General features: G+C 41.7%; 2 protein-coding genes across 3 annotated transcripts; both read left to right on the top strand.

Annotated features, from left to right (window-relative positions):
* The first annotated feature begins 117 nt into the window (after positions 1-117).
* On the top strand, positions 118-8,681 carry proser1 (proline and serine rich 1). Of its 2 annotated transcripts, XM_047607806.1 has the most exons (12): positions 118-736; positions 825-890; positions 1,207-1,275; positions 1,379-1,473; positions 1,586-1,679; positions 1,911-2,021; positions 2,339-2,440; positions 2,988-3,066; positions 3,343-3,435; positions 5,228-6,587; positions 7,225-7,369; positions 7,524-8,681. In XM_047607806.1, exons 1-12 carry the CDS (start codon positions 692-694, stop codon positions 7,647-7,649), a joined length of 2,385 nt encoding a protein of 794 aa, XP_047463762.1. In that variant the 5' UTR covers positions 118-691; the 3' UTR covers positions 7,650-8,681. The 2 variants fall into 2 exon arrangements, with proteins under 2 accessions (XP_047463762.1, XP_047463763.1); XM_047607807.1 differs by lacking the exon at positions 3,343-3,435.
* A 3,871-nt stretch (positions 8,682-12,552) lies between these two features.
* Positions 12,553-16,053, top strand: stoml3b (stomatin (EPB72)-like 3b). Its single transcript, XM_047607547.1, has 7 exons — positions 12,553-12,705; positions 14,169-14,272; positions 14,362-14,434; positions 14,545-14,627; positions 14,745-14,948; positions 15,207-15,341; positions 15,472-16,053. The coding sequence occupies exons 1-7, from the start codon at positions 12,642-12,644 to the stop codon at positions 15,658-15,660; spliced, it is 852 nt and encodes a 283-aa protein (XP_047463503.1). The 5' UTR covers positions 12,553-12,641; the 3' UTR covers positions 15,661-16,053.
* The last annotated feature ends 1,512 nt before the right edge of the window (positions 16,054-17,565 follow it).

Consider the following 17,565-nt stretch of genomic DNA (forward strand, 5'->3'; position numbering starts at 1 on the left):
TTTGATTGTATCACATATCTCCAAGTAACCGTAGCTTTTTTACTGTTGACATAATCGCTGCAAGATGTGCTTTCTGATCAGGGTCCTTCAAGGGGTCCTTTCCCTGTTGACGTTAGGAGCGCCAGCTGTCAGAAGCTAGCGACACCTGCAGCTTTTCTAGCTCGTTGTTTTTAGATTTTAATGGATTTTTACCTGGTCTAGACTCTATTGTACTATACCATGAAATTAATTCAAATTGTCATTGAATGAGAAGTCGCACAAATATTAGTTTTGTCTTCTCTATTGCCGTTTTATTGCGCTGTCCCCTGAATTGAGTTAGCTTCAGCTAGCTAGCTTGTTGTTAGCTGCGGACAAATCTGGAACGGACAGGTTTTGCTCCGCAGACAGCTTCTCTTGTCTTGTTTGGAAGTCATTGTTCATCGGTGGGAAAGCTTTATCATCTGCAAGGACTGTAATAACTATGCGGCTTTTAAACAACGTTCTGCAAACACGTATTGATCTAAATGATGCTTTTGCAGAATTATGAATTTAAATCTGGGACTTTGGCTGTGAAAAACATTTAAGGTTTAGGAAAGTCACCCGAATGTATTTTATCTTAATTAACCTCATCGGTTATAAGTGTGTTTATCAATTGCGTGGTACAGTAACAATTCATTGTCAAAGAGGCTAGCGTCGGTTTAACTTTGCAAACATGGATAAGAAATCCTTTGACATTGTCTTGGATGAGATAAGAAAGGTAAGAATGGTCCAATACAAATATTTATGTCGGATTAAATGCTGGAAATCCTTCCAACTTCACAATGACTCTTCATTCTATTTTTCAGTGCGTTCTGACCGACCAGCGCATCAGAGCCATAGAGCAGGTGCATGGATATTTCTCCAGTGAACAGGTAACTGACCAAACACCTTTACTGACATGTGAGGGTTACCTGTCTGTTCATTCTCAGTGAAAAACAGCAAGTTCTACCAGAACTGTGGTGGAGGTGTCACATTGTGACATAACAGATCCCTATAACCAATCTTGAATATTGTTAAATAACTTACTTCCAATGATTTAGCTTATGCTTGTGTAAAAGAATACAATTTCATATATATGTACATATACATATAATTACCATCCCATATTTGCACCAAATTTCTGCTGTTTCAACTAAAAGATTGGTGCAGCTCTCGTCTTAGTTATAACCACGTCTTGAATGTTTGCAGGTGATGGATATACTCAAGTACTTTTCATGGGCAGAACCTCAGATCAAAGCAGTTAAAGCTCTGCAGCACGTAAGTAGCAGTTCCTTCCAGTGATTAGTACAGCATGGTATTGGCATACCTCTGTTTCAGTTTTAATATCTTAGTAAAATATTTCCACCTCTGTTGCCTTTAGAAAATGGTTGCAATACCTACAACCAAGGTTGCAAATATCCTCAATTGCTTCACCTTCTCAAAAGACAGACTGATTGTCCTGGAACTGATAGCTTTGTAAGTACATTTTCAAATGTCCTGGAAGTAAAATCCTGTGTTGTCATGTCATCCTATTCGATTCAGTGAATTGTTAACATGGCAGTAAGTAAATATGCCTGTTCCTATACAGAAACATTTCAGATGCTCAAAATTATCGTCCTGTGGAGGATATGTTTCGGATACACTTGTCTGAGAAGAAGCGTGCGCGTAGGATACTAGAACAGGTGAGCTCACTTTTCATTCTATTTGTCATGTGATATTGAAGGAGGCTGTGCAGTCCTTTTTATAACACCCCAAAAAACAAAAAACAAAGCTGTTGCTTTGTGAGTAATTGATGCAGCTACAAAAACTAACTGAAGTCAAACTTTTAAACTAACATAACGCAAGTGTTAATTCATGGTCTGTGGTTATCATATTCATTTTAATAGTTTAATGATAATGTTTCATCTCAATAGGTCTGTAAGGTTGGTTGCAAGGCTCCTGTAGCCATGATCTCTTCCTGTGGAATAATACCAGGAAATCCATACCCAAAAGGCAGACCCAGTTTGGTTACTGGCACATTTCCTGTAAGTATATGCTAACTTCTATGTTGAGGTTCCTTGAAGACACCTGAGTCATAATCTAAGATATTTTTTTATTGTAGACTAGCCACTATCCCTACCAATAAAGATAAAAATGTACTTGACTTTGGTATGTAGATCCTCATAATTTAATGCGTTCCAGTGTTCATGTTCCAGATGTTGTTATTTGAGATGGAGATCTTTCGTTGTTAAAGTGCAAAAACAAGAATCCTTGTGTATATCCTAGATACGATTCCCGGTCATAGATACGGTTATCATTTTATTTTACACTTTGAAACGTGGGTTTTGTTTTGTAATCACAGGGAATCCCTCCAGTCAAAAAAGAAGTCGAAAAGAAAGAAGACAACTCCAACAGTATGGAGGGGAAAGGAATTGCTTCCCGGATTGTAGGACCTTTCAAACCCGTAAGCACAAGAATGGCAATCATGAACTGTGTGGAAATAATAATACCAGCATGACCCAGAGAAAACTTGTGATGGTGTAAAAAAATATGAGTATATGTGTGAGAACAATTACAAGGGTTTATTGTCTTTTTATTGCCCAGTTATATAACACATTATTGAATATAATGCAAACGTTCTGATGAGTGTCGACGTTATAAAAAATTATAAAATAACATAACATTTGTAGCAACTGGTATAAAAAAGCTTCACCGCCATAAGATAAGATAAGACGTCAAACGTGCCTTTATTTATCATTTTCCAGTAGCAGTACAGAACCGTTCAACGTTCATTCAAACCTTCAACACTCGCACGTCTACCGGTCTGAGGATGCAGGCAGAGCAGAAATACTCATAACAAACACTGATTTGGTTTCACTCAGTGAAATCACTCAACAGTCAACAGTGTTGTGCTGTCGTAGTGGTGTTATGTCATTGACGGTTCTATTCTGATTCAAAGTACAAAGAACGCGATACGTGTTTTATGTTTTTTTGTGGTTTCCTCCTTTTAGTTTCCGTCAACCTACAATCCTCATCGACCCGTTCCTTACCCCATACCGCCGTGCAGACCCCATGCCACCATCGCACCAAGTAAGAAACAGCAAAGTCGAATACACCTGTTCTTACCTTTTACCTGCTCTTTCTAGTACTGTAGTAGTATGTATACAACCAGTCAGTGATTTAAATAAAAACAGAGACTGGGCTCTTTGTTAAGGCTGCTTTCAGCGAAAGCTCATAAACATAGCAAGGCATGTTTTGTTTCTGCCTCCTGGGATTGTCTAAGAGAGATTGGTTTAGCGGTGTTGGGTGTTTTTGTGTGTGTGTGTGTGTGTGTGTGAGGTGTTAATATTTGCAACTGCTACTCAGGTGCGTACAACAACGCAGGCCTTGTTTCTGTGGGAGGGGTTATAACAGCCAGCGTGCCCCCTCCCCCCTACAGCTCCGCCCACAAAGTAGCAGGTACGATTCGATGGAAGCAAGTGTGTGCGTGTGACAGCAAATAGACACTTCTTGAAGCTTGCGGTCTATTTTACTGGCATGCTGCTTACCTGTGCTTCTCCAGTCTTAACGCCTTTTTAGGCTTGGGCGGTATCAAGATACTACTGATTTTCAGCGCCGTCTACAATACAGATGCCGATCTTTCAATTAAACTGGTAAAGTGCTGTGCTGAAATGACTTAGAGCACAGCATAGAACTAGTTAAAAAAAAAAAAAAAGCCTCTGCCCTCTTGTGGCAGCAGGTTGGGTTTCGTCACAGCGATAAAGGTGATGAAATTATGGAAATATTGACACACATCTAACTTTATTGTTTACCGTAAAAGCATTTTACACCAGCACATACTATTACTCAGCTGTTGGTCTCCCCCGGTTGATTTTCTACTCTTGCGACATCCTGATTCCCAAAATAATGACTACTATTCTGTTTCCTTTCCATGTTCTGTTTTTATTTATTTATTTGTTCATTTATTTTTATCGAGGGTGGGGGATTGCTGCATCCATGATATAAATTCTTTCAAAGCGCCTTGTGCCTTGCTGTCCGCGGCCATTTTTTTTTCTTCTCTCATCCTAATCACACAATAAATAGTGAAATTGACAGAAACAAAAAAACGTTGCCCGCATATTATCTTTTCAAGTAAAAATCTGTGTTTATACATGCATATCGTCCTCCCCAGTGAAAAGTCAGGAAGGTATGGGGGGAAAAAAAGACATACTGCCCAATACTGCCCAAGCCTAACACCTCTATCAGGTGAAGAATGTGCTTTTAACTTCTGTTGTAACATACTGAGTGACCAGAAAAATACACCCCTTGATTTAATTTCATTCGAACTTTTGATTCAATTCTGTCACTTTTGAAGATTTTTTTTGCTGGATTTGATTTCATCATATCATTATAGTATAACAGAAGTCCTGTTATATTAATATATTTCTAGTATTTTTCTGTCCTCCATGCAGTAGATGTTGTGGAGAAATAGAAAATACCAGTCAGTGTACCGCACCGCAGTACAAAAGCAAAATAAATAACAATCTTATAGTGGCTGTAAATACAAACAGGAAGGCTCTTGTATTGCAGTGTATCTTGCACATATTAATGTTTTCTGGTCAGTCGGTGTACAATTTTTTTTTATTATTATTAATTTATAACGATAAGTTCTAGGTTGCTTGGAACAGCTTCAAACTAATGTCAGTAATCTGTTTCTTGATGAAATAATGCTTTATTTAACATGCATTGCTTGGAATAACTTATTTTTTACAACACGGTGTCTTATCAGTAGTTACAAGAGAATTTTATGGCCTTTGGGGAGATTTCTGGTCACATGTCCAGAGAGGACAAAAGTTTACATAAGCAAGTTTGATTAATTTTAACTAAATAAAAAAAAAAAAAAAAATTCCCCAAAGGTAAGAAGAAGACATATTTTAATGTTAGAAAATTATTTTGAATTTCTGTACGATAAGTTGCACGTAGGGACGCTCTGGCTATTCCTCCTTGCTCTTTCTCTTCTTCTTTTTTTTGTATGTGAATGGTTTGCCTCTTTTTTGCAGTAGTGTGTTGATCATTAACCCACTATGTCTTTGTCTTGAAATGAAATCTGCTTTTAACCATAACATTTCTGTTACATACTGTAACCATAATATGTTTAAGAAATATTTTAATGTATATGTATGTTCAATTGAAATGCTTTTTAATTAACGACCTTTCACTTACGTGGCAGTCATCTATTTATTTTGTTAATAACTCTGATGTTTACTTTCAGGTTACAACAAACCAGGCAATCCACACATCACCACTCCTGGAGTCAACAGCGGGCCCCTCCTCATTCCTCACGGTTCCACGGCTTCGACCCCCGCGCCCCAGGCTTCCCCCGCCCAGCCGCTTCCAACCACTCCCATCACGCCAGTTTTCCCTGGCATGGTGCCCTCTCACAATCCCAGCGCCCCCTCTCCCTCCCCTGCTCCTTCCCCATCCGTGATCAAGGCGGGACCACAGACCCCCAGCGGCCATGCTACACCTACACCCTCATCCGTCATTAAAGCCCACACCCCCTCAGGCACCCCTTGTGGAACTCCCGTCCCCGGCAGCGGGGGCTTCTCCCCCTCTCCCTTCCACGTCGTTTCTCGACCAGGCACCCCTGCCACTTCCCGCAGTGGTCCGGATTCCCTGTCGCAGACGAACTCCATGGGCTCCGCTCTGCAGAAGGCTTATTCTCAGTCCGCAGACCACCAGTCAGGACCCGCGTTCCCTGGCATGCACCCACAAACAGGTAACCCCTCTGGGTCCGTGATACGAAGTTACACGCCCTCTGGGTCGCAGCCTCTCACTCCCGGCTCTTCCACTCCAGCTATTCCGAACTGTTCCACCCCAGGCCTCAGTCCCAAACCCCCCCACATGCATTCTGCGCAAGCCCAGGCCGTCATGGCCGGAGCCCTGAGCCGACATCACGGGGGTAGCGGCAGCGGCAGTAACAGCCCGGTGCCCTCCGCCTTCAAGGGCACGTCTCGATCCGGCACGCCGTCCGTCAGCTCCCTGATGGCGCCGGGTTCGGCACAAGCCGCCCTGGTGCGTTCCTTAGGTTTGTCGCACCCCTCAGGTTCCCCTCAAGTCTCCCTCCCTAGTCCGGTTGCCATCGCCGGCCTTCAAGCACTGTCTTCAAGCCCATCGCCCTCTCATTACCCAGGCCTGTCCCCTTTTTCTTCCCTTTCGTCCTCCCTCCCTCCTTCCAGCATTCCTTCGACCATGCCCACAATGCCTCCGGCCAGCAACATTTCTAACCACCCAACGACCTCCATCTACCCGGGCTTGGCGCCCAACGCCGCCCAAAGCGCAGGCTCGCCTTTTGGTCTAGGCCTCACCTCTGCCCCCTCTATATTCCCAGGCCTCGCGCCTGGTCCCAGCCCCACTGCCTTCCCCGGACTAGGCGTGTCAGGGGGGCATGGTGCCGGGAGCCCTGTGCTGTCTTCGTTCATGGGACTGCCGGGGGCGACCCCGTCTTCAGTGGCATCAGTCGCGCCTCTCCAGGCAGCAGCGGCTGCAGCGGCTGCAGCAGTCGGGGTTCCATCATCGTCACCAGTTCTGCCAGGTTTCGCTTCAGCGTTCAGCTCAAGTTTCCAGCCTGGGTATGTGAACTTTGAGTTTGCAAAAATCATTCCATATATATCATAATCTACTATGAACGAGCATAAAACTGCCGGCTATTGCGGTCTAATACCAGAGTCATTATTTCCCAGTGGCTTGTTTATGACTGGGAAAAAATGGCATCGTAAACTGTGTCACGTTGGTTTTCCATTTGTAATACCAACAGTGAATCAGGGTCACACTAAGTGCAAAGTCCACCTGGAGTCTGGAGTGTCGGCCTTAGACTTCGCTTTATGGCCGAGTCGTAACTAGTTCCACCGGACCATTATTGTCAGTGATTAGTATGTAATCTGGTCAGTGCTGTTTACTGACACCATGCATGCAGACTTGAAGGAGCAGTTGGACCATCTTGGAAATGTGTTGATTTGTTGTAGTAGTGACTAAAGTGAGAGCAGTAACATCCTGGAGACATCCTGGAGACGCTGGTTTCTTGGTAACTGATCAGCTGACAAGATGTTTTCTTAGCATACTAGCCTCTAGCTTGGGTTCTTGCCTACCATACTAGCGTCAGCACTGACTTGACTGATGAATATTAATCAGATTATTTTCCCGGAGATGAATGTTCCTGTAGTCTTTAGGATTGTTTTAGTCTGACAGATGTTACTGTACATGTTGCAGGTTGAGCAGTGGACTCCAACCCCCAGGAAGCAGCGGTTTCCCCAGCTTGCTGTCTTTCCCCGGGGTGCCCGGCTTCTCTCCCTCTGCCTCTCCAGCCGCGCTCGGTGGCCTCCACAACCCAACCATGCAGTCTGCCCTGCTGCAGGTAGTAAACAGTGTATGAGTAAAAACACAGAGGCAACGGAGACACGTGGCTCTACGTATGACACCTGTACATACATGTGAAGTGTCGTCAGTAGGATTGGTATCATTAGATGTCATTTTGTTAAAGCTACTTCTTTTGTTTTCTCTCATTCTAGGCTCATCCCACATCCGCTTTAGAGAGCTTTCCTCCTCAACCCAACAGTTTCACCAACTACACTCCCGGCCCAGGAAACCCCTTTCCCCTCCAACCAGGCCTGCACCCCCAGCTGGGTTGGCAGTGAAGCCTACTAAACATTGAGTAGACCTACCTTTTGACCCCGGTGGTTCACCCAGACTTAACCCAGACGATTACAGGACAGAGAACAGATCAAAGACTTTCATAACTGTGTATTTTACAGGAAGAACGACTCACTGATGCAAAGAACACTACCCTGGTAAATTTGAAATGCTTCGTTGAGGAGAAGGCATATTTGTGATTTTATTCATCGTGAACTTGTAAATATCAGTTGTCGGAGTTGTTAGCTTTCACGAGTAGACTGTAACTGGTTTTAATGTTAGAATGACTTTGCCCACTTTTAACCAAGCTTTTGAACTTTCATTGATAAATAATGAATTATGGAAATTTAGAAAAAACCTACATGATATCATGCAATGAATCATCAGTATTCTTCATGTCCAGGCTCAGAGGAAAGGACACAATTATGAAATGGTTCCCCTGAACCTAATATAGTTCATCGACGGGATATTTTTTGTGTGTGTGTGTGTGTGGACATGCCATAAATACTTCAAATCCTCATGATGTGTCAGGGAGTGTTTTACACAAAGCAAAACTTGCATTTGGCAGCTCTACTCATGTTTTAGTTTTATCTTTCGTTTGACGCATTTGTGGCAGCAATTCTCATTTTGTATGTTTACGAAGTTCTCTGTACGGATGCGGTACTGCTAGTACGCAGCACTACTGCAGAGCAGACGTGGCGTGTGCGTCTTATGATTCATACATGAGACACGTGTGACTAACTTCGTTTTCTACACACCCGAGCAGTACTCTGTCCCACAGGGTCGACTCAGAAACAGTTACCCCTTATTGTTTCAGAGTAATAGACATTTAGTTTTTTACGTTGTGTTGTTCCTGTTTTGCTTGTTTTGTATTTGCACCTGTTTTTGTTTTTTTTGTTTGTTTGTTTTTTTTGTTTGTTTTATTTTCAATGAACTGCTGGTTACTGTAGATGTTACTGTATCTGTAGTCAATGTGATGCCATAACTATCAGGCACTTCTTGAATAAAAAAAAAAAAAAAACTGGAGCTGGACAAGTTATTGGAACGTATGAAGACAGAATTATAAAGATAGTTGAGGTCAAGTTTTACAAACGGGTCAAAGAATGCTTTGTTATTGCGGAGGAAAGTGTGTGAAAGATGAAGATGTTTATTATCTGCAGACTCGTACGCTTATCGTGTACGCTTATAATCACCACCCATAATGTTGCGCAAGCCATCATGTGGCTCCATTCGTCACGCCAATATCCTGTCATGAGATTCCAATGGAAACAGTGTCGGAAATCTTCTGCTTTTTCCACAACCAAACCTATTAAATTAATATCTGTAACACATCACAATCCCTGCGTGGACTGGCGGCCTGTCCAGGGTGTACCCCGTCTCTCGCCCAATCACAACCTGCATAGGCTGCAGTGCAGCCCTCTTAAGTACAACAGGGTGTTAAAAAGTATTAACAGTTGATAATTCAATTTAAAAAGTGTTAATAGGTCTTAACCCGACTTTACGAGGTCTTGAAATTTAAAGGTATTTTTTAGTTAAATTTTGAGTCGAAAAACACTGAAAAAGTGTGTGAGTTAATTCGTTTGTTAAAAAACAAAAAGCCATCAAATTGCTCGACCTTAACCAGCGAATGATTGACCAAAGAAACTATTTATAAATAATCATCATAAGAAAGGCAAAAAAAAAAAAAAAAAATTTTCAATGTGAATTTAAATAATATTTCAGTTGAAAGTTATTCACAGTTGCCCTCAAATATGTCTCTTATATTAAAAGACAGATTCTGTAGTTTCTGTGCAAAGCTCCTACTGGGATCTGCACCCAAAAGTAGTAATTATCTTAATATTTTTAGATCACATTTCAGTTTTGGTTCTTTGACTGTTAAAAAATAGGAGGAGGAGAGGATAGAAAACACACTCACCAGGAATTTAATTAGGGAACTAGTGAAAACAAATACAATCTAACGCATTTTATATGTTTCAAATAAGTCAGAGGGCTGTTGGTCTAACTTTCATTTCGGAGGCTGTGGTTTGTGTTACTGTTGAATCATTTTGCGTTGTACCGACACACGTTTCTGTTATTTCGGCAATCCAGTCATAGTTAATGGGCTGGGCATAATAACAGAAACACATTTGTGCTTAATTTTATACTGTTTAACAGAACCGCAAACTACATACTCCGACATAATCTTGCAGCTGAATTGCCAATAGCTGTCATATTAGAATGCATTCATTTTTCACCAGTGTACCCGATGAAGTGGAATGTGAGTGTGTTTTCCTATATGTTGTTTTAATTTTCCCCCACAAATTTAAATGTCTTTAAATACACATTAACGTGAATCCAACACATTTTAATAAAGGGATAAACGGAGGCAGAAGACGTTACATTTCAGTCAGCACTTCACTCATTCAGTGACACAGGAGCTGTCTCAAACAGTGCACCTCTTCACAAAGACCTGTCAATCTAAGCCTCCTGTACCACAGTAGACCCCGCCCCTATCGCTGCCGAGCCAATCACAAGGCCGCATATTACACGGCGACTCTGTCAGGGTCCCCGCAATTGACCGATTCAGTCCCACGCTTCCTGTGTGTCCGTGTGCAGCAAGGTGATCCAAGTGGGTGCAGGCCCAGTGGGGCGTGAAATGTACGTTCTTTAGTCAGCACGGCTGTGTATTGTGTTACCTGCCAAGCTGTTAAGGAATCACCTCAGCGAGACTCGCAGCCGGACAGGAGCTCCATGCTGTGAGCTGCTTATGCATTGGCGCAGTATTTGCAGTCTAATAATGCTGTGATGATGGCTGTCCAGCCGAGGGGGGTGAATCCAGAATGCAAGAGACTATGAGACTCGTGTGATAGTCAATAATACGAGTTTATTAAAAACTCTACAGGAGCAAAAAAAAAAAAAAAAAAAAAAGAAAAGAAAAAGAAGCTGGAAACTCCGGGGGAAGGAAAACTCAAAAGTGACTCTCTCAGAGGTTCTAATATGGATAAAAGACACGGGAGATACGTATTCGTTAGCTTATGTTTGTCGTTCAATTATGTTGTTTCATATGCTTATCATTGCCACCCATAATGTTGGGTGCTATTAGGCTGAGTTAGCCATATGACAGACTGGTGGCCTGTCCACCGTGTACCCCTGTAGCCTAATGACAGCTTGGACTGGCTCCAGCCCCCTGTGAGCATCTAGAGCAGGGGTGCCCATGAAACGCCCAAAATGTGTGGCCACCCCTGCTCTATCAGAGAAATGTTTACAGATGATGAACGAATTAGTGAATTTATTAGTAAGATAACCACAGGATTAATCAACTACTCAGCTAATCAAAAAACATAGTTTCAGTAGAATTGATCGATTACACAACTTCTCAATTGTGAATCAATCTGCTCACATGAAACCCTGACAACAAGACCAGGTCTAGGTACATGCTGGAGGAGCTGCTAATGGAGTTGATGGAGCTCATCATCCCATCAACGTCCCACCAGCTGAAGACATCATCGTGTGTTCTTTTAAAAAGAAGAACATCTTTTCTTTCTAGACGAGTCCAACACAGAGCTCAAGCAGGGGGTTACCCACTTCCCCTCCACTGACTGCTGCTAGTCAGAGGGCAGTGGAGGAAGGGGTTACCTAGATGTGGCACTTCCTGCACTTCCTGTTCCTACCTGCATCTTCTGTGGTGCTGCTGGGGGAGGATGTTTCTTCATATGTTACCTATTAGCAAAATTAAAAAAAAAAAAAAAAAATTTAAAATAATATATACAGCACATACTCTATAAAGCATGTAACACTATTACCTGTAAAATTAAAAAACAAAAATGTTTCATTTAATTTTATAAACATATATATTTAAATATTTAAATGGATGGGTCAAACTGCAGGAACATAATTTCCCCCTTTTGAGATCAAAACAATATCAATTATAATTTATGTTATTTATTTTAATTATTTAAGTTTTGAAGCTCCACTCTGTTACCTCGGTGCAGTATTTCCAATCTAATAATGCTGTGATGGCTGTGGTTACGGAAAATGAACAAACTAACGAACGAATCCACCACAGTAACACTGGGCTGCGCAGGGAAGAGTAAACAGCGCTTTAGTTGACCTAAGCTTGTAATTAGTAATATCTTTTACTAAAGCAATCACTTAGGTTTCATTAAAGCTCGAGGGACAGGGTCTTTGGGCTGCGCTGGTTGCTTTATCGTCATCCTCTCTGGCCTCTTTCTGGCCTCTCTTCTTCACCACTGCAAAAACCATATTTTCCTTTCCCACAAAACGGGAACGGAAATGCTCTCGGGGGTTTTGCAGATCGTGCCGGAGCACGAGCGCGCTGTGGTTCTCAGACTGGGCTGCATCACAGACAGGAAGGATGAAGCTTGTAGAAAAATAAGATCCACAAAAAGCATGACAAATTGTCACGAAATTGTTAGAAAACAATGGTTTAGAATTTTAAATAATACCATTGATTGGATTTCAGTTTGATCCCCTTTATGTTTTGCCTAATAGCCTATATATATATATCTATAGGTTATTATTATACTATTGCTACTACTATATTTGTCCTAACTAAAAAAAGAAACCTGTCCTTGTTTAAAGATATCCATTGATGTTAGGCATAGTTCCTCAATCTACAGAGAGCGAGGAAGTGTAAAAGGGAAATTACTTAAAAACAACTTTTCAAGTCATCGTGGAAAGAAAACGACCCTTCATTTATGCAGTCGTAAATGCACTTAATACTACCCATAACTCTTTAATGGCACTGTACGTGACTTCCTTTATTTACAGACTTGTCTTTCAGGGTTCATGCCTCAAACATTCTCTGCACTTTACAACCTCAGAGATTGTTCATTGACCACTCAGGGGTGTGACTGCTGTACTTTGCTCGCGGAGCCACACCTACGCAGCTTCAGCCTCATTATGTGGCAACCCTTTAAAAGGCCATGTCTCCTCCTCCCGATTAGTTGCACTTCAGCTGCTTCGGGACACTTCCTCCTCTCAGTTTTGACCCGCACATGGAAATGGAGGACCAGATGGAAAGCCAGAAGAGGCGAGGGATGAGCAAAGATGATCTAATATGTAAGCTAAACTTTAATATGTTTATATTAGAAATGATCAAGCTCTTTTGCTCCCTGGGGCAGCTGGGCTACAGGAGTAGGAGCGTGTTATGTATTCTGTATCCTTAAGAGCTTACCTGTACATAGTATAATACTATTGTCATAGAGACAGAAATCACATGTCGCAGGAACAAACAGTCCCCGGAGCATGTGACTCTGAGTTTGTGTATGCGAAGCTGGGGAGAAAAGCGGGAGCTGCCACGTTTGACTGCCATTATTCAAATGTCTTCATTTGGTTGTTGATAAAGGTTTTTATTTCATATCAGATGTGCCTTTCTACAGGTTAGTCACAACCCCTGGGAGAAGATCATGTGACGCCTTTTACTTCTATTTTTAGTTTGATATTTATCAGTGACAGTGAAATGTGAAGTGGATGCGCACATAAGGGAAGTTCCTTCCTCCCAGCACAATGGTCTGTTTAACAGAACCTATGTGACCTGCACCCAAGGCACGTCTGAATGATAAATCATGGGAACCGGTGGAAGTGAATCTGCAACGTTTTTCAGTGGTTTCCTTTGGTTCAAGTGCAACATCAGGAAGCTGCTGTTGCGAGTCGGTTTCCTGTGGTTTAATCAAGAAATACCTTTCCCCCCCTCTTTAGATAACAAATCAAATGGAATTTGAGTCACGTTTGCATAAAGGTGACTGTAGTTACACAATAGTTTACACAGTAGTCTAATTTAGGGAGTTTTTAACAAAGTAATCGTCGTTGATGAATGAGTAAGCGATCCATTGTTTGGTGCGTGAATGGGGTAAATAGATCTCTGAGTAAACTGATTTATTGTTTGCTGTGTAAACGGCTGTTTGAGTCAGATCTAAGCTGGAAAACTGTGGTACAGTCATGGTACAGTCAGTCCATGTCATTCTCAGATGATCTCGAAGACAGTAATTATTACAGTACAAGCCTGTTACGTAAGCTGTGCTTCAAGTGTAGAACATGTTGACATTCTCTGAAGTTGAGGGCTGAAAGCTGATATAAAAGACGTTATTGAGATAACGAGCCGAAAGATTAATACCGGACCTAGTACCTGTTCTCACAATTTAATCTTTACGTGTTATTTTTTCTTTTCGTTTTGTCCTTGCCCTGTAACCTGCCGTTAGGTATTTCTGATTGGTTATGAAAATTAAGGGTGTACAGTGAACTGTATGTATACATACATTATGACATCCTCAGGCATCCATACTCCACTTCCCAATATAACATGACAATACAATATCATTTCAGAATAGTTTTTTGATCATTTGTGCCAGATATCTTCCCAATAAATCCGAATTTGTCTTATTATTCATACATACCTGTTCACATCCTATTCTGCTCCAAGGCAGGTGCCTTGGAGTGTCCTTGGTGTCCTGTCAATTCCCCCTGTGTTTATGAGTGTTACGGTTTGTCAGAGATATTCAAACATCTGTCTCTCCCTTTACTAGCTGAACGGACAGGGTCTTTGGGCTGCATTGGCTGGTTCATCGTCATCCTCTCTGGCATCTTCAGCTTTTTGCTCTTTCCCATCACCATCTGGTTCTGTCTGAAGGTGAGTGGGCTGAGGTGCGAAAACCACATTTTCCTTCACTGCAAATAAGTGTGCGAACTGAAACCTGCTGTGCTCTCATGGTCTTGCAGATCGTTCAGGAGTATGAGCGCGCTGTTATTTTCAGACTGGGCCGTATCACAGACAGGAAGGCTAAAGGACCAGGTACGAGCGAATCATTTCTGCACTGCTTTTTTTAATTTCAGCTTTTTATATCAGCCGCTTAAAATATCCGTGAGTTTGAGACAACGTGCTTATCTTTATTATTTTCACAGGAATTTTCTTTGTTTTGCCGTGCACCGATTCCTTTGTGAAAGTGGATCTGCGAACCGTTTCATTTGACATCCCGCCACAAGAGGTAGAGATGGCACAAAGGACAATGCAAAGTTGTCTGGGAAAAAAATAAAAAAAAATAAAAAATGCGCTGCGTTATAAAATATGTGGACGTGCACACTAAACTGCATTTCCTCTCTAGATCCTGACCAAGGACTCGGTCACCATTTGTGTGGACGGTGTGGTGTACTTTAGGGTCAGTGACCCCATCGCGTCTGTGGCCAACGTGAGCAATGCGGACTTTGCCACCCGTCTGCTGGCTCAAACCACCCTCAGAAACGTCCTGGGAACTAAGAACCTTGCCGAGGTCTTGTCTGACCGCGAGGGCATCGCTCACAGCATGCAGGTACTGAATCCAAACATTTCTCACAGGGAACAGACATCCATTCAACATCCATTTTAAATTGTTAGAAAACCATGGTGCAGTTACAAATTTAGAGGTTTAAATAATGCCACTGACTAGACTTCAGTTTGAGCCCTCTTTTTTGTCTCTATACTTCCTGTGTGATTTGTCGTCATCCCATCATTGTTGTCCGGGTGCACAAAAGAGATGCCTTTCGATTTAGCTACAAATGTAAGCTCGTCCTCTCTTCGTCTTTTCCAGGTAAACCTGGATGAGGCCACAGACAACTGGGGCATCAAAGTGGAGCGCGTGGAGATAAAAGATGTGAAGCTGCCAACTCAGATGCAGAGGGCCATGGCTGCTGAAGCGGAAGCAGCGCGAGAAGCCAGGGCGAAGGTCAGAACATGCGAGAAGCAGTGCGCACACAAGCATTAAATAATTGATGGGAAAAAAAAAAAGGAAATGTGCATTACTTCCAGGTGTTCACGTTTGCGCACTGTACTCATCCATCTCTCCTGATGTGCAGGTGATTGCGGCAGAGGGTGAGATGAACGCATCTCGTGCCCTGAAGGAGGCGTCCCTGGTGATCGCGGAGTCCCCGTCGGCCCTGCAGCTCCGCTACCTGCAGACTCTCAACACCATCGCGGCCGAGAAGAACTCCACCATCATCTTCCCCCTGCCCATGGACATCATTAGTCACTTCATAAAGAAGTGAGATCGCTGATGGTGGCGGGAAAAAACAAAAAAAAACTGATCGGGATTGCGGCGCATTTATGATAAGAGAATACATCTCAGGTTGTAGATAATGATAATATTGAGTGGTTGTTGTTTATTTTAAGAGCTGCGATCAGGCCGGGGCTGATAACCAACGTGTTAAAATTAGAGGAAATTTTATATGTGATCTTTGGTTTTGGGTCCTGAGGCAATTTCAGCGGCTACCGACGCGATATAAATAAAACTGAACTGAAGATGGAACTGCGTGAATGTATAAAAAGAAAAAATGTTTAGCTAAATGTTATCGTCTTTTGCTTAGCTTCTGCCTCCTCCTGTTTCTTGAATCCCATGTGTCACTTTATGCCTCAAATAAATTTTACGCTTCGTAAATTCAGACAGAGAGAATTTGTGGTGTTGTTTCCTCGTCTTAAGGGGTCACCCTAATGGAAAATTACATTTTTAGTTTTATTTCTCTCATATATGCCATCACTAACCCTAACCCTATGGACACCTACTTGAAGTAATAGAAAATTAGAAAGAATGTAAAAAATGAAAGAGGAAGCAATTTAGGAGAAAAAAAAAATGCATTTGTATGATCTCAGTAACCATATAGAGAAGTTGTGTTCATGTGGTTTTAACGTCCTGAGACTCTGCGTCCTCATATGGGGACATTAAGGTTTAGGTTTTATTGCAGCTTATTCTACTTCATTTAAACCCATTGTCCTCATTAGTGGACACCTTAGTCTGCCATGTAGTGGTGGCAAAGGGTCAATACACTAGTTGGTAGAAACATGATAGCGGTTATTTCATTGAATTCATTCTACAGACAATCACACAACAAAAGTGGACAAGGAACAAAACCAAATTGAAATGCTACATTTAAACCTTTTTTTTTTTTTTTTACTTTGATATGACGTACAAATTTAACAAATTTTATCAATAGCACTGAACTACTACCTTGCTATTTAGCAAGTACTTTTTTGAGGACGTCGGGACTTCATTGTTCAAAATGTATTTTTTTTTCTCAGCCGTGTACAGGTATTAAAATACCTGTGTCACATATTTAGTGACGTTATAATAATATAAATAATGAAATAATCCCAGTGTCCACATATGAGGACATTGTTTTTTGTTTTTTTAAAAACTACTACATCCCGTTGAAAGACGATGCTTCATTTTTATACTTTTTACATCCTACTGATCCCAAACACCTGGAAGAAATTAAAAATGCATAGCAAACAAAAGCTTGGGTCTCGGGTGGTTAAGTTTGAAAATGGACACAACATTGACTTTAGGTGTTTAAACAGCATGTTTCCAATAAATGTGTGAACTCGTAATTAAAGCTGAGAGCTCTAATATAAGAAAGAAGATTTGCAGTTTAAATAAGCATAATAGCACATCAGGATCTGAGAAGTCTAAACATCTGATCTCAGTTTAAATACACTGTGACATTTGTGAACAAAGTCAGTCCTGAATATATTCCCGTGCTGAGGACCACCAGGAACTGGGGCGCACGTTCAGTTAAACACACTTGAAAGGAGCGATTGCACACAAGGACTTTCAATAGAATGTGAGCATTTTTACAATCTTTTCTTAAATATTTTTAATACTGTGCTCTCCCCAAAAGGTACAAATAAAAGCATCAACATACTGTGAACACGTTACATTGATGGACTATTTCATTCCTCGTTCTTCTAGATCTCGTCTACGCTACGGTTACATTTTGACCATCACAAATGAAGAGAGGTAAAAGAAGAGAAAGGGGGAGCGAGGAACGGCAAAGACGGGGGGGAAAAAAACATGCTTCTATTACTCTGTCGGTGCACTAAGACACAACTCATGTTGTAAATGTATTTACATTCAAACATACAATCAGTGCCAGAACAAATGAACCTCGGTTAAATTG

This window comes from Mugil cephalus, chromosome 15, assembly GCF_022458985.1.
Source record: "Mugil cephalus isolate CIBA_MC_2020 chromosome 15, CIBA_Mcephalus_1.1, whole genome shotgun sequence".
NCBI classification, from domain to species: domain Eukaryota; kingdom Metazoa; phylum Chordata; class Actinopteri; order Mugiliformes; family Mugilidae; genus Mugil; species Mugil cephalus.

Bases quoted from the DNA above. Each gene is read 5' to 3' on its own strand.
- stoml3b (XM_047607547.1), top strand. From the start codon at position 12,642: ATGGAAATGGAGGACCAGATGGAAAGCCAGAAGAGGCGAGGGATGAGC. The intron at 12,706-14,168 runs GTAAGCTAAACT...TCCCTTTACTAG, and splicing joins GAGCAAAGATGATCTAATAT to CTGAACGGACAGGGTCTTTG. The intron at 15,342-15,471 runs GTCAGAACATGC...CCTGATGTGCAG, and splicing joins CGCGAGAAGCCAGGGCGAAG to GTGATTGCGGCAGAGGGTGA.
- proser1 (XM_047607806.1), top strand. From the start codon at position 692: ATGGATAAGAAATCCTTTGACATTGTCTTGGATGAGATAAGAAAG. The intron at 2,022-2,338 runs GTAAGTATATGC...TTGTAATCACAG, and splicing joins TGGTTACTGGCACATTTCCT to GGAATCCCTCCAGTCAAAAA. The intron at 3,067-3,342 runs GTAAGAAACAGC...ACTGCTACTCAG, and splicing joins CCATGCCACCATCGCACCAA to GTGCGTACAACAACGCAGGC.